At 42.2% G+C, this 14,618-nt stretch overlaps 1 protein-coding gene across 6 annotated transcripts in view; it reads left to right on the top strand.

Annotated features, from left to right (window-relative positions):
- LOC139262959 (matrin-3-like) overlaps positions 1 to 14,618 on the top strand; it is a 74,143-nt gene that overhangs the window by 37,135 nt on the left and 22,390 nt on the right. For 3 of the 6 annotated variants that reach the window (XM_070878339.1, XM_070878344.1, XM_070878345.1), the window contains 8 exons: positions 2,665 to 2,702; positions 4,202 to 4,339; positions 4,631 to 4,762; positions 6,076 to 6,219; positions 6,938 to 7,069; positions 8,332 to 8,384; positions 10,400 to 10,814; positions 10,934 to 10,984. In XM_070878339.1, the coding sequence (XP_070734440.1) occupies positions 2,665 to 2,702; positions 4,202 to 4,339; positions 4,631 to 4,762; positions 6,076 to 6,219; positions 6,938 to 7,069; positions 8,332 to 8,384; positions 10,400 to 10,814; positions 10,934 to 10,984 (1,103 nt within the window). The remainder of the gene's footprint in view (positions 1 to 2,664; positions 2,703 to 4,201; positions 4,340 to 4,630; positions 4,763 to 6,075; positions 6,220 to 6,937; positions 7,070 to 8,331; positions 8,385 to 10,399; positions 10,815 to 10,933; positions 10,985 to 14,618) is intronic. The other 3 variants (XM_070878341.1, XM_070878343.1, XM_070878340.1) reach the window with 3 other exon arrangements.

The raw sequence follows: 14,618 nt of genomic DNA, 5'->3' as shown, positions 1-14,618 counted from the left end.
ATGCGCGCTACAGTCGGCACGCATGTGCAGTAGCTCCAGGCGCCGAACTGTGTGGGAGGGGCCCGATGCACGCAGCCCCTAGCCCTGGCTGAATGGCCTCACTGGGGCTGCGTGAATAAGGCTCCTCCCACGGCCAACTCCTGCTCCCCGCCCCCGACAAGACCCGACACCGCACCCCCCCTGCCGACCAGACACCGCTCCTTCCCCCCGCCGACCAGACCCGACACCCGCTTCTCCCTCACCCCGACCCGAGACCCGCTCCCCCCCCCGACTGACCCGACCCGCGCTCCTGTTCCCCGACTCCCCCCCCCCTCCCCACGACTCCCGGACTGGATCCGACCTGACCCCTCCCGCCCCCTCTCTCCTCCCCCCGTGCCCCCCCCCCCCGCTCTCTCCCTCTCCCGCTCCCGCTCAGCGGCACGAATGGCTTCCCCCCCCCCCCGCTCAGCGGCACGAACGGCTGCAGAATTCTCCCTGGCTGAAGCACTTTCACACAGGTAGGAAGATGGTTTATTTAATCTTTTCTTGGCTTATAAATGTTTATTCAGGTTGGATTTATTTGTAGAAGTATAAATAAGGATTTATTGTCGAATTTAATTAGTTCCCTTCCCCCCCCCCCCCACCTCGTTCTGGACGCCTAATTTGTAACCTGCGCCTGATTTTTTAATGTGTAGACAAGGTTTTTTCAGTTCTACAAAAATCTTCACTGGCTCCATTCTACTTTAGTTTGGAGTACATTTTCACTGTGGAAACTTTCAAATCAGGCGTCAGTGGCCGGACACGTCCCCTTTTGAAGAAAAAATTCTGTTCTAAACTAGAACTTTTCTACCTGACTAGAACTGCAGAAAAAAAAAATGTGGAGAATTGCGATTTCAGGCGCGAATCATGTGGAAACTTGGGCCCATAATGTGGAGAAATGTGAAGTTATCCATTATGGTGGGCAAAATGAAAAAGCAATGCCATAGTAGTCCACTGGGTGGAGCTATATATAGAAACTCTAGAGGGCCCAAGTTTCCACATGATTCGCGCCTGATTTTTAGGAGCAACTGGTGGAGAACGGACTATTTTAGAAATCGCGTGTTTGTAGAACTGAAAAAACGTGTTCTACACATTAAAAAAATCAGGCGCAGGTTACAAATTAGGCGTCCAGAACGAGGTGGGGGGGGGGGGGAGGGGAGGGGGGAAGGGAACTCATTAAATTCGACAATAAATCCTTATTTATACTTCTACAAATAATATACAAATAAATCCAACCTGAATAAACATTTATAAGCCAAGAAAAGATTAAATAAACCATCTTCCTACCTGTGTGAAAGTGCTTCAGCCAGGGAGAATTCTGCAGCCGTTCGTGCCAGAGAGAGAGAGAGAGAGAGAGAGAGAGGGAGGGGTGGGGGGGGGGCGGGTCGGGGAACAGGAGGGCGGGTCGGGTCAGTTGGGGGGGGAGCGGGTCTTGGGTCGGGTGGGGAGCGGGGGGTCGGGGGGGGGTGGGGAGCGGGGGTCGGGTCTGGTCGGGGGGGGGTCGGGTCTGGTCGGCGGGGGTGGCGGGTCTTGTTGGGGGCGGGGAGCAGGAGCTGGCCGTGGGAGGAGCCTTATTCACGCAGCCCCAGTGAGGCCATTCAACCAGGGCTAGGGGCTGCGTGCTTCGGGCCCCTCCCACACAGTTTGGCGCCTGGAGCTACTGCACTTGCGTGCCGACTGTAGCATGCATTTGCAGAGGTCGCGGCACTGTTTTCAGCGCCGGAACCTGGCTCCGCCCCCCCCCCCCCCCCCACAGCTCGTGCTGGCTGCGCCGAGGGCCAGAGGACCTGTAAGTAGTTGGAGAATAGCGAGGATTTTTTTAGGCGCGAAAAACGGGCGCCCAGCTCGGAGGGGCGCCCATTTTTTTTCCTTGTGGAAACTTGGGCCCATTGAAACTAAAATCCCTGATTTTAATGTCTGAATATTTAGAGCTGTACAAATTATTTGAAATTAGGAGGTGTTGGCTGTTACTAGACATTTTTTTTGATGGGACATGGATATAAATATAAAACATTGAAGTATAAATTAAAAAAATTTAATCGGCATCGAAAGGTAATTGTACCTTATTTACAGTGTCAGATGTGACCCAGTTGGTAGCATTCTCGCCTCTGAGTCAGAAGGTTGTAGGTTCAAGTCCCACTCCAGGAACTTGAGCACACAAATCTAGGCTGACACTCCAGTGTAGTGCTGAGGGAGCACTTCACAGTCGGAGGTGCTGTTTTTCGGATGAGACATTAAACCGAGGCCCCGTCTGCTCTCTCGGGTGAACATAAAAGATCCCATGGCATTATTTTCGAAGAAGAGCAGTAGAGTTATCCCCGGTGTCTTGGCCAATATTTATCCCTCAATCAAGCAACAAAAACAGATTATCTGGTCATTATCACATTGCTGTTTGTGGGAGCTTGCAGTGCGCAAATTGGCTGCCATGTTTCCTACATTACAACAGTGACTACCTTTCAAAATTACTTCATTGGCTGTAAAGCGCTTTGAGACGTCCGGTGGTCGTAAAAGGCACTACATAATGTAAGTCTTTCTTTCTCATTTTCTTTCTTTTTCTTTTCCTTTCTTCTCCTTTTTCTTTCTCTCTCTCTCTCCCCCTCTTTCTTTTTCTTATGAAGAGCTCATGATAGGTTTTGTGTTTTTCAGGCAACAGAAAAGGTCAAATGCAGAACAAACGAAACATGGTCAGTTTTAATTTTATTACTGTACGAATAATGTCAGATCAAAAAATTCCACTGGTTCTAGGTCTTCAACCCGCTATTTTTGTTTGGGTTGTGAAAAACTCTTCCTCTAGTTCAAGAGATCAAATGATGCATAAAATGAAATTTAAAGCAGAATAGGAAAGTTAAACATCCTATGGTTACAGTATTACATGATATTTACTGCACAGAAACAGGCCATTTGGCCCAACCAGCCCATGCTGGTGTTTATTACACGAGCCGCCTCCCACTCGTCTTCATCTATCGCCATTAACATATCCTTCTGTTCCTTTCTCTCTCGTGTGTTTATCTTCCACTTAAATGCCTCTATGCTAGTCGCCTCAGCTACGCCTTGTGGTAGTGAATTCCACATTCTAACCACTCTCTAGGTATAGAAATGTTTGATGAATTATCTATTGGATTTATTAGTGACTGTCTTATATTTATGGCCCCTAGTTATTGTCTCACCCGCAAGTGGAAACATCTACTCTATCAAATGCTTTCTTTATCTTAAAGGCGTCCATCAGGTCACCCCTCAGTCTTCTCTTTTGTAGAGAATAGAGCCCCATCCGGTTTAATCTTTCCTGATAGGTATAACCTCTGCTCTGATATCATTCTAGTAAATCATTTTTGCACCTTCTCCATGCCTGTATATATGAACTTGAGGAGTGTTTAGAGTATTCCAGGTGTTGTCTCACTAAGGTTCTATACAAGTTTAACATAGCTTCTCTGCTTTTCAATTTTATCCCACTAGAAATGAACCCCAGTGCTTTGTTTGCTTTTTGTATGGCCTTATTAACCTTGCATATTGGCAAGGGAAAAGGAAGTATCCTAAGCCATAAATTTTTATGTACGTAGAATCAAGGATGATTCCTAAATTGGGTATGTTTTATGTGGTGACATTTTAGATAAGTCCACCCCTAAGCAGTTGTTCAATGTTTCTTATTTTGGTCTTTTGTTCATGATCCACTGGAAAAATCAAAACTCATAATGGGTTATTGGCAAGGTAACTACTTGAGGCTATTCACATTCTCAAGGCATTATTGTCTTAAAACTCTCTTCTTGAGGGTAACTATGCTCCATGGAGGAAGCTAATGATGGCTACATTGAGGAAATTGGCATAGGGAGGAGTTCTTGGCATGAGAGAACTGTTTCGAGAGTTGCAAGCACTACTACTACAGCAGTGCTTTGAATTAACTCCTTCATACTGTGGATGTAAGACATTTCTCCCAATTTGTCCTTTTGATATTACCAATAGTCAATATTTGAATGGAAAGGTTTAAAAGAAAAATGAATGAGATTTTTAAATTCATCTATATTTATAATCATTTAATTCTTCAAAAGAAATGCGACTGCGGCTGAATGAATTCTGAGCAGGGATATTTTTCATTGCTCATGTCTAGTCAGCTTAAGAATTGAGGGGGAAAATGATTTTGCCTTTTTCTTTCCGTTGAAGTAAGCAGTTATATTGTCCTTCCTTTCAGAAGCCATTAGATGAACCTGGTCGAGTGCTTCATATGACAGAATTACCTAAAGGAAAATGCAAAGTGAAAGATATCCTCAAACTCGCTCAACCTTTTGGAATGATTACAAAATACTTACTTTTAAATACCAAGAGTGAGGTGAGTAAAATAAATTTAGCTCTTCTATGAAGAGAATTTAGTGAAACAAATTCAGTTCAATGATGCTGTAATTGATGAGTGGCGACAACCTGACACTTGCCAAACTGTTTCCAAAGATGTATTAAACCTGAACCTTTAAAGATGCAAAAAGGTTTTGATTTTCTCCTTATTAATTAAATACTTTTCATTTTGTGCAATATGTTTTGCTATTCAGTCTTTTTTAAACTTGTAGCACACTTTGTAATAGTCATAAGCATTACTTTGGACTTTATTTTTCAAACCAAAATTTAGGGATTTGTGGAAATGTCCACAAATGGGCAAGCACAAACAGCAGTCGCCTTTTACAGTATGAAACCGGCAATCCTTTATGGCAAGAGGGTCCGAGTGGATATGTCTCACAAATACAAGGAGATAGATTTGAAGGTAACTAAAGTGGAACATCTTGGAATAACAACTTGTATTTATATAGTGCCTTTAACGTAGTGAAACATCCCGAGGCGCTTCACAGGAGTATTGTGAGATTTAAAAAATGTGACACCGAGCCACATAAGTAGAAATTAGCGCGGGTGACCAAAAGCTTGGTCAAAGAGGTAGGTTTCAAGGAGCGTCTTGAAGGAGGAAAGAGAGGCGGAGAGGTTTAGGCAGGGAGTTCCAGAGCTTGGGGCCTAGGCAACAGAAGACATGGCCACCAATAGTTGAGCGATTATAATCAGGGATGCTCAAGAGGGCAGAATTAAAGGAGCGCAGACGTCTCGGGGGGATTGTGGGGCTGGAGGAGATTAGAGATAGGGAGGGTCGAGGCCATGGAGGGATTTGAAAATAAGGATGAGAATTTTGAAATGCTTAAGCAATTTTGTTGCTTAACCGGAAGCCAATGTAGGTCAGCAAGCACACTGGTGATGGGTGAGTGGGACTTGGTGTGAGTTAGGACATGGGCAGCCGAGTTTTGTATCACTTCTAGTTTACGTTGGGTAGAATGTGGGAGGCCAGCCAGGAGTGCTTTGGAATAGTCAAGCCTAGAGATAACTGGAATGGATGAGGGCATCAGCAGCAGATGAACTGAGGCAAGGGAAGAGACAGGCGATGTTATGGGGGTGGAAATAGGCAGTCTTCGTTATGCTGCGGATATGTGATCGAAAGCTCATTTCGGGGTCAAATATGACACCAAGGTTGAGACCAGTCTGTTCAGCATCAGACAGAAGATGCTGATCTTTCCCAGTCTCTCATTGTCGCTGGGTCAAAATCCTGGAACTCCGTCCCTAACAGCTGTATGGGAATACCTTCATCTTACGGACTGCAGCGGTTTAAGAAGGTGGCACATCACCTTCTTGAGGGCAATTGGGGATAGGCAATAAATGCTGGCCTTGCCAGCGACGGCCACATCCCATGAAGGAATACAAAAACTTAACCATTGCTTGCCTAGAAAATGAATGTTCTTTCCAGCCAAACACCACAAAGGGAAAGGATGCCAGACTCTTCTTTTATTATAGGCTAGAACTGACTTGTAGGTTGCAACAACTGAGTGGGTGTGTGGGCCTGCATCTGAGCCCAAATGTTTTGTCTTTGAGGTTTTCTTCTAATGGGTAAGAGCTTTTGTAAAAACCCATCTGTGGGGAAGATACTTTGGAGAGTACTTTACCTTGCATTACCTTAACTCAAAAATGTGTTTTGAAATTAAGATTCAGCAGTTAAACTATAATCTATGTCATCTCTAATAATGGCATTTATATTTCCAGAAGCAAAAACAAGAACGGAGTGGTGGCAGGGTGGCACTCCTCCAGAACCTCCCTCCCTCTGGTTACTCAGATGCTGATATTGTGAAAATTGGTACTAATTTTGGGAAAGTGCTCAATTACATTGTGATGAGACTCAGGAACCAGGTACTTGCAAAAGTATTTTTGTTTTAAGGGAGGCGAGGGGTGCAAATGTATGCTGAAAATTACGAGTTTGAAAATTTACTGTACTGCTTGTAACTTGTCTCAAGGATTTAAATTTAAGTGCAGTGTGCAAGAAATACTACAGCAAAGAAGGCGGCAAGAACATAAAAGAATGAGAGAATGCCAGTTGGCCCATTAAGCCCAGAGTCGATTCTATCGTGAATTTTCCTCTTGCCCACCTGCTGATCCCCTACTTTAGGAGCACTAAGGGCTTTTCTCATATGTCTTTCCTCTGCACACCTGAGGTGCCACAGATGCTAATGGGGGAATTTAAGTTCAACTCATGTTTAAATTTGCCTATCGTACTGTATTGTCTATATAAATGGATTTATTCCCTTTACAAAAAAAACTTCTGGTACTACAAATTATGCAAGATACTGCCAGTAAAGTAATATTTTGCTTATGAACTCATCTTCTCAGTAAAGCCTATTTTTATAAACACTATTCCTCAGGAGTTCCCCAGTCTTGAGTTAGTCATGGGGTGGGTAGGAACAATGCTGTGCAAAAGGTAATTGCTGATCTGGAAGGAAACATGTGGCAAGGGAAAATGTTTTCAAACATATCTTCTGGCATTTGCGTATTTGAAATGTTAAAAATGTGAATGGTTGTGACTAATGTGTGGATTTTCTCCTGATGACTATATCAATGTTGCAACTATCAGGCATTTCTGGAAATGGAGTCAAAGAAATGTATGGTAGACATGGTTAAACACTACAAGAAAACACCTTTAATATTCCGTGGTCGAAAAGTAACTGTGGATGCATCTCAGAAATACAAGACACTTGTATTGAAGGTAAGTATTGCCTTGATAAATTTTAAGCATTGTCTTAATGTTGTAACAGTACAGTGCAACCTATACAGCTAGCCTTTTCTATAAAGTGATTACCTGTCTAGAGTAGCCACTTTTGTAGTGCAGAATAAAGCCTAAATAGAATTCAGTAGTCGGTTTCCTTTATAAATGCAGTCATTTGCATACTGTATATCATATAATCATACAGCACAGAAGGAGGCCATTCAACCCATTGTGCCTGTGCCAGTTCTTTAAAAGAGCTATCCAATTAGTACCACTTCCCATCCCTTTTCCCCATAGCCCTGCGTTTATTTTCTGTTTCAAATATATCCAATTACCTTTTGATATTGATTGTGCTTTCATCAGCCTTTCAGACAGTGCATTGCAGATCATCATAACTTGCTGTGTAAACAAATGTCTAGTTTTCTGCCCTCTGGTTCTTTTGCCAGTTATCTTAATTACCGATCTCCCGCCAGTGAAAACAGTTTCTTATTTTCTCTATCAAAACTCTTTATACTTTTGAACACCTCTACTAAATCTCCCCATGACTTTCTCTGCTCTAAGGAGAACAAGGGAAGAAATATTCCTCAAAAGACTCTGAATAATCAAATTTGCTAGCTCCTCTTGGTGATCGATAAGACTCACAGGCATTGTGTTGGTAAGTCTTTAGTCCTGGGCTGTCAGCAGGTGTTGTTGGGCAGACCTTCCTTTCTAGCTCTGAACATAATTCTAGCTGTGAACATAAAAGATGAACATAGAGAGATGTACTAAGTTAGTCAATCTTCAAACAGGAAGCTGTGAGAGCAAGCTTTAGCCTGGCCCAGAAAGAAAGCGCAGGTAGGGAATGAAAGGTTCATTTTCAAGTCAAGTACGGTGTTGTGTGGAAGCATAGTATGTTCATTATTTGTGTATTATTCCACAAAGCCAAGCTATGCTGATTGAATTAACTTAATTAAATCATAACTGTTCTGTATATTCGCTTGATTTGAAATAAAGCAGCTCAACAACTTGTATCTGGCCTCGTTTTACCAGATATTCTCTCAGTCCACCTTTGACAAAGTTGGAGAGATAACACATGAGAATCTCATTGTTGTATCCCTAGCTTCTGCTACCACATAATTAGAAATTGGGCTATGTGACTGGCACATAAGGAGCATGGGATCCATTTATAGCCATGACAAACATTATTGAACCCGAGACGTTTTCTGCGGCAGGCCAGAATTTATAACAACCCCTATATAATCTTTGATCATTTATTATTTCAGAAACCAAGCATAAAAGTTCAAGAGCTGTTGAAAGAACAGGATGAAGCAGACAGGTAAATTATGTTTTTATGGTTGCCTAGTTTTCAGACTTGTGTTTAAAGCCAGCTATTTTGAAAACAATTTTCTTAAATGGGTTAATAATCTGGATTTGAAAGGACTTTCCTCGTGTCCCCAAGTCTTCAAGCACCTCGTAATTATTGGATTATATTTGAAATAGTCATTATTGTTATGCAGGCAAATATAGCAGCCAATTTATGACGAGCAAAGCCCCTCCTCTTGCAAATGAAATGCATCATCAGATTATAAACTAGGATAATATCCAGACCCTCCTTGAATACTGCTTTGTTATTTTTCACTCCCCTGACAACAGAACCTTGATTTAACATCATCTGAAAACTGCCATGTCCAACAATGCTGCACTGGTCAGCTTAGATGATGTATGAAATCCTGGTGCCTTCTGACTCGGAAACAAGTTACTACCAGGCTAAATATGTGAATCAGAAGAATTATATGTTAATTGGCTGAATCTGTTTCTAAATAACAGCAAATAGGAGCTATTTTAACATACTGCTGGGTATTTTGGATGTGACTAATTTTAATTGCCCTCTGTCTCTTGAAAATATTCCTTTCCTCTTGTGCCTATCTGCTTTGCGGAATGAACAACTTCTGTGTTTCTCCTAATACTGATCTGAACCGGCTGCTTGGAAGTGTAGTAGAGCAGCTGCTGGCTATTCATTATTTTCTTGCCCCATATCCCCATTTCCTTACAGTGGGGAGATGTTTGGTCTTTGATGGCTGAGACCAGAAATTTGTGAGTGCATGGATTGAACATGGTGTTCACCATCCTGGCTGTGCATTGATTAAGTATGTTTTAATAATCAGTTTTTAATCAGTTTGATCAAAAATGTTCCACAATTATTTTTTGGTAGTGAATCAGTAAAAATACTTCCTCACAAATTGGTGAGAGCCCTGCCCCTCAAATTACCCATTGATTTTGTGCTACAAATCAGATTGAAGTAATGTGCAAATGCATTCATAATGTCAGGACGTACATTTAACAGCTTTGATGAATACAGCTATATTAATAAAATAGATGCACTGTAAACCACGATCACTATGCTATTCAGAGTACATTACTGCAAAATGAAGCTTTAGCATGAATTTTTTCATATTTGTCAGACTTCAGAAATATTTGTGCATCATGATACTACCATGGTGATGTGCTACTTCAGTGGTCAACATTTTACAGCACACAGTTCATGATTCATTTTAGTGCTGAAATGGCTTGACAAGCAAACTCAATGTAGAAATGGTATTTCAGAACTCTGTTAAAATTGTAGGTTGACATTTAGCTTATTGTGCCTTGTTAATCTCTTGTTTGCTTACTTGAGGTTTAATGTTCAAAATAAAAACTTTTTTTTACTGACTTTCTACAAATTAACCTTCTATTTCGGGTCCTCATTTCTAATGCTAAAACTGAAAAATGATTTTTATATAAAATATTTAAAACATGGGTACTTTAAATCAGAAATAAAAATGTACTTGAAAGGTTCTTAAATGATTTGCCCTAACGGTTGGGCCTATTTATAAGAATATCTGATTTCTGATCTGTGCAGGCAGAGTTGGTTGGAGCCAGAGAAATGCCGAGACTCTTAATATTGAGTTGGTCTTTAGATGAGTCTAATCTGGTTGCAGATTGAGTTGACGATCGAGATTCTGTAACGGTGAGGAGTAGGGTGGAGAAACAATATAGAAGTTGAGGTTATAGTTATGATCTCCACTCGAGATGACATACCAGTCATGTTGGGTTTCTGGTTGAAAAATGTTCCAACAATTTTCTCCTATTCCTTTGTCTTGAAATTGATATGGTTCCACAAGTGCTGAGAGACCTTTGGGAGCGCATACAATTGCAGGGAACATAACCGCCAAAGTCAATTCTGTACTCATCTAATTTCTGCACGTACATTGTCAGCAGTGGTTACCAGCAGCTGAGCTGAATCTGTTGACCAAAACTAGATCTTATAATTCCATTATGTAGACTTTTTATATTTTGTTTCTCTTTACTAAGAAAACGGCGACGTTCCCGCAGTCCGTCCTTTAAGAAAAAGCTGCCTAGCAAATCAAAGAACGCTCCAAAAGCTGATGGAGAAAAAGGAGAACAAAAAATCTCTGAAAGCTCGCCTTCAAAAGAAGACAAGAAAGAGAATTCTGAGGGTGAAAATAAACCAGAAATTCAATCAAAAGAAAAAGAGGAAGGTTTAGAAGAAGAAGAAGCGATTGCAGTCATTGAGAGTGATGCAGAACTTACTGAAGAAGGTATGGTTGAAGAGCTGGGAAGTGGTGACTCAGAGAATGAAGAAGTTGACAAAGAAGATTTACAGAAGAAAACTGAGCATGAGATGGAAGGAACTGACTCCATAGAACCAGATTCCAAAACCGATATGGAAACTAGTGTGCAAAACAAATCAGAAACAACTGAGACGGTAAAAGCACAGATTTGCTTCTTAGTCCCTCTTACATTGTCTGTTTGGTAATAAATATGATCTGCAGTAATACAATAAGAATAATGTTTACTAAATTAAAACCTTGTGCTTTTTTAAAGCAGGTTCCAATTATTCGAAGGAGTAAAAGACACCAACAAGCAGCATCTCAGGTTTTTTTTTCCAACTTTGAGTCTTGTAGCTATGTATTTACGTTTTTTTTAAAAATGTGATGACCTTTACCTAGCTATTTATTATAATAGTAATAGTCAGGTTTAGTCTTGCCGGGCCAGGAGCTGGGAGCACCTCCATGACTCCACATTAGTTCTCAATTTGAGGATACCGCACTGCTGACTTGCATCTTTTGCTCTTTAGCAAAAAGAAGCATGAAAGTGTGTTTTGTGGGCAGGGCTCTCAACATTCACACATTTATTTACTTAAATGACATGTATAGCTAAGGAACTCTTTATAAAAGAACAAAGCTGCATTGCATGTGACAGTCATTTGGGAATTCAGAATATTTAAATACAAGCAAGATTTGTATAAGTGAGCTTCACACAAAATACCTCCCAAGTACAGTCGAGTCTGCCTAATGTTATATTCCGTCAGATAAATAAAATTATTGGACAGGCGCACCAACATTAGCGCCCTCGACCAGGCCAACATCCCTAGCATTGAAGCACTGACCACACTTGATCAGCTCCACTGGGCAGGCCACATTTTCCGCATGCCAGACACGAGACTCCCAAAGCAAGCGCTCTACTCGGAACTCCTTCACGGCAAACGAGCCAAAGGTGGGCAGAGGAAACATTACAAGGACACACTCAAAGCCTCCTTGATAAAGTGCAACATCCCCACTGACAACTGGGAGTCCCTGGCCAAAGACCGCCCTAAGTGGAGGAAGTGCATCCGGGAGGGTGCTGAGCACCTTGAGTCTCATCGCCGAGAGCATGCGGAAATCAAGCGCAGGAAGCGGAAAGAGTGTGCGGCAAACCTGTCCCAACCACCCTTTCCCTCAACGACTATCTGTCCCACCTGTGACAAGGAATGTGGCTCTCGTATTGGATTGTTCAGCTACCTAAGGACCCATTTTAAGAGTGGAAGCGAGTCTTCCTCAATTCCGAGGGACTGCCTATGATGATGACTACAACAATAGAACTTTCCTTATAAACACTTGCAAATATTACCAGATTTTTTAAGAGAAAGGAAAATTTTTTGAAAATTCAAACTTTTACTTGAGTTTATAATATGTCAGCTTTTGTCTGACCTGTGGTGGGGGCTGGGATCACGTGGTCCAGACTGAGTGACAGTTGCACCGACCAATGGGCGATTTAGGGCCTGCCCGGCCTTGCAACCAATCAGGATGGCGCAAATTTTTAACGTTTGGAGCAGACCCAGCATCAATCAATGAGGAGGCGGCAGTGGGTGGGGGGGCGAGGGGCCTCCCTGGGCATTGCTGCGGAGCCGAAAGGAGGTACGTGGCAGGAACAGCGGATGAGGGAGAGAAAGAGGGGAAGGCGGGTGAGAGGGAGGGGGTGGGGAGAGAGAGCGGAGGGAGGGAGGACATCAGCATTGATTCTATAAATGAAGAAGATAGTAACAGTCTAAACAAGTACTGTTGCAATAGAGAAACTAATTTGACCGCAAATATTTTGCTGGGTCTCTGCTAGTATCAGTAATTTATTAATATCCGACGAAAACGGTCCCTCTAAGGCGCGTGGCTACGCATCGATCGGGTGGTCCCAGCTGTGCAGGCTGCTCACCAGGTGCTGCCGCTGGAAAAGATATACTACGCATGCATAGCCACACAGCAAATTTATTGGGGCTGCGCACAGGGGGAAAAACTAGAGGGAACATTGCTTGACGAACCTCGACCTATTTTTTTTTTTTTTCCCTCCCCAGCAGTCATGTACTGGACTTGCATTCAAAAGGACCCCGAGTTTAAATTCCAGAATCAGCTAATATTGGAACCCTGCTCTAACATTTCTTGGCTAGGCCCTGTTTTGAATAGAAGAAAAAAATTATTGCTCTGTAGCATCCCATTGTATGTGCCTTACTACAATGACGCAAGCGATATTAATGATTGTCGTAAATAATCCCATAGAATGCTTTGGCACCCCATGATCATTTTTTGTGCCCAGCAAATGTGGATTCTACAGGTTTATCAGGTTTCTGTGGCACATTAAGTGTTCCAAACTTACTTTTATGTTAAAATGCAACTACACTTTAATGTTAACAATATATTTACAATCAAATGTTAACTGAAATATTGCAGCTTTTTAAAAAGTGTAAGCTCCAATTTTAATTTAAAAAACACAGTATTTTAATGAAGACACTTACACAGGAAAAACATTATAGATTCAATATAAAAGTATATTAAACATGGTATTAAATTATTTACCAAATGAAATCACAAACACAACTACCAAAAAGTTAGCCTTTTAATAACCCCAAAAACCTCTTGCAGATTGTCCACAGCTTACTCCTCTGAAACAGTGGAACTGTGCCTGGAGGAAGTGGCAACTTTATGTTCCAGGAGCAGACTTTGTCCTTTTCCCATTCCTTTTTTTTAAACTTGCACTAATCTGCCTGATTGTCATGTGATGGTTATTATGCATTTTCCACAGGAAGATGTGATTTGCAGCACTATGCCATTTGGAACTTTTGTTAATTTTATAAGTATTTTTGCATGCAGAGAACATTAGGGAAGGCCACTTCTGCTGCAGGGTGCAATTCCGCAGCCCTATTTAAATTCTGCAGTTTTATGCAATCACACAAAATTGGGCCTTGGTTATAGAGGTGCCTGTGTTTATAGATCGTCCTGCTCATTCAGGTTGAAAAAGGGGTCTGCATAAAGGCTGGAAAGCTATAGGTAGAGAGATTGTCAATTTTGACACATAACACCCTCTAATGAGGCCTATTTCTGGGGGTTCAGCTTGCACAAATACAGGTTGAACCTCTCTAGTCTGGGACTTTTTGATCCGGCAACCTCTCTGGTCTGACATCATTCCGGGTTGGGGGAAGGGGTCATGGCCGGTGCTGTGTCCTATGGCTGGCTGTTCCTGTTCTCCCCACTGCCTCGGTGTTCCTTCCTAGGTTGGGTCGGCGCGCTGTGTCCTAGGGCTAGCTGGTCCTCTTCTCCCCGCTGCCTCTGGTGTTCCCTCCTCTGTCGGGTCGGAGCGTTGTCAACAGTACCCGGTAAGTTTTTAATGTAATGGTTCATTTTGGGCGGGGACTCCAACTCAGAGCAGCGGGTTCAATGTGGACCTGTGGGGAACATCAGTGAAGTGTCACCGTGGTTACAGGTCAGCCGAGAAAGATCGGCAGTGATAACAGCGGAGTATAAATCCTTCCAACTGACATGAAGTCCAATGTCTGATCTTGAGAGTTTGTTTTAGATGAGCAATCTTCATTGTTTTACGCATTAGTTCAGAGAGCCTGCAATACTTCAGCCAACTTTGTTCTCTCAACTACAAAACGTGCCTAATCGTCAATATCAGTTTTTAAACAAATAAAAAGAAAATAATCGGCCATCTTTGATTCACACATTAAAGAGAGAGAAATGGACAGATGGATTCTAGTTGGATTAAAATATGATTAAAACTAAAGGTGGGTAAAACATGCTTGTTTTATTTCACATTCATTCTGCTTGGTGGTAATGAAACACGATTTGTGGACAATCTGTAGGGAACACAGACCCAGGGTGTTGACTAGCTGTAGGCGCGTTTATTTCATTCGTTTTCATTCAAATGAACTATACAGATAGGAGAGCGGGTGGGGAGGTGTCCGATCTGTGTGTTGAAATGC

The sequence above is a fragment of the Pristiophorus japonicus genome, chromosome 4 (assembly GCF_044704955.1).
Source record: "Pristiophorus japonicus isolate sPriJap1 chromosome 4, sPriJap1.hap1, whole genome shotgun sequence".
Lineage (NCBI taxonomy): Eukaryota > Metazoa > Chordata > Chondrichthyes > Pristiophoridae > Pristiophorus > Pristiophorus japonicus.
Note: the sequence above shows the minus strand (reverse complement) of the source record. Positions and strands in the feature narration are given on the sequence as shown.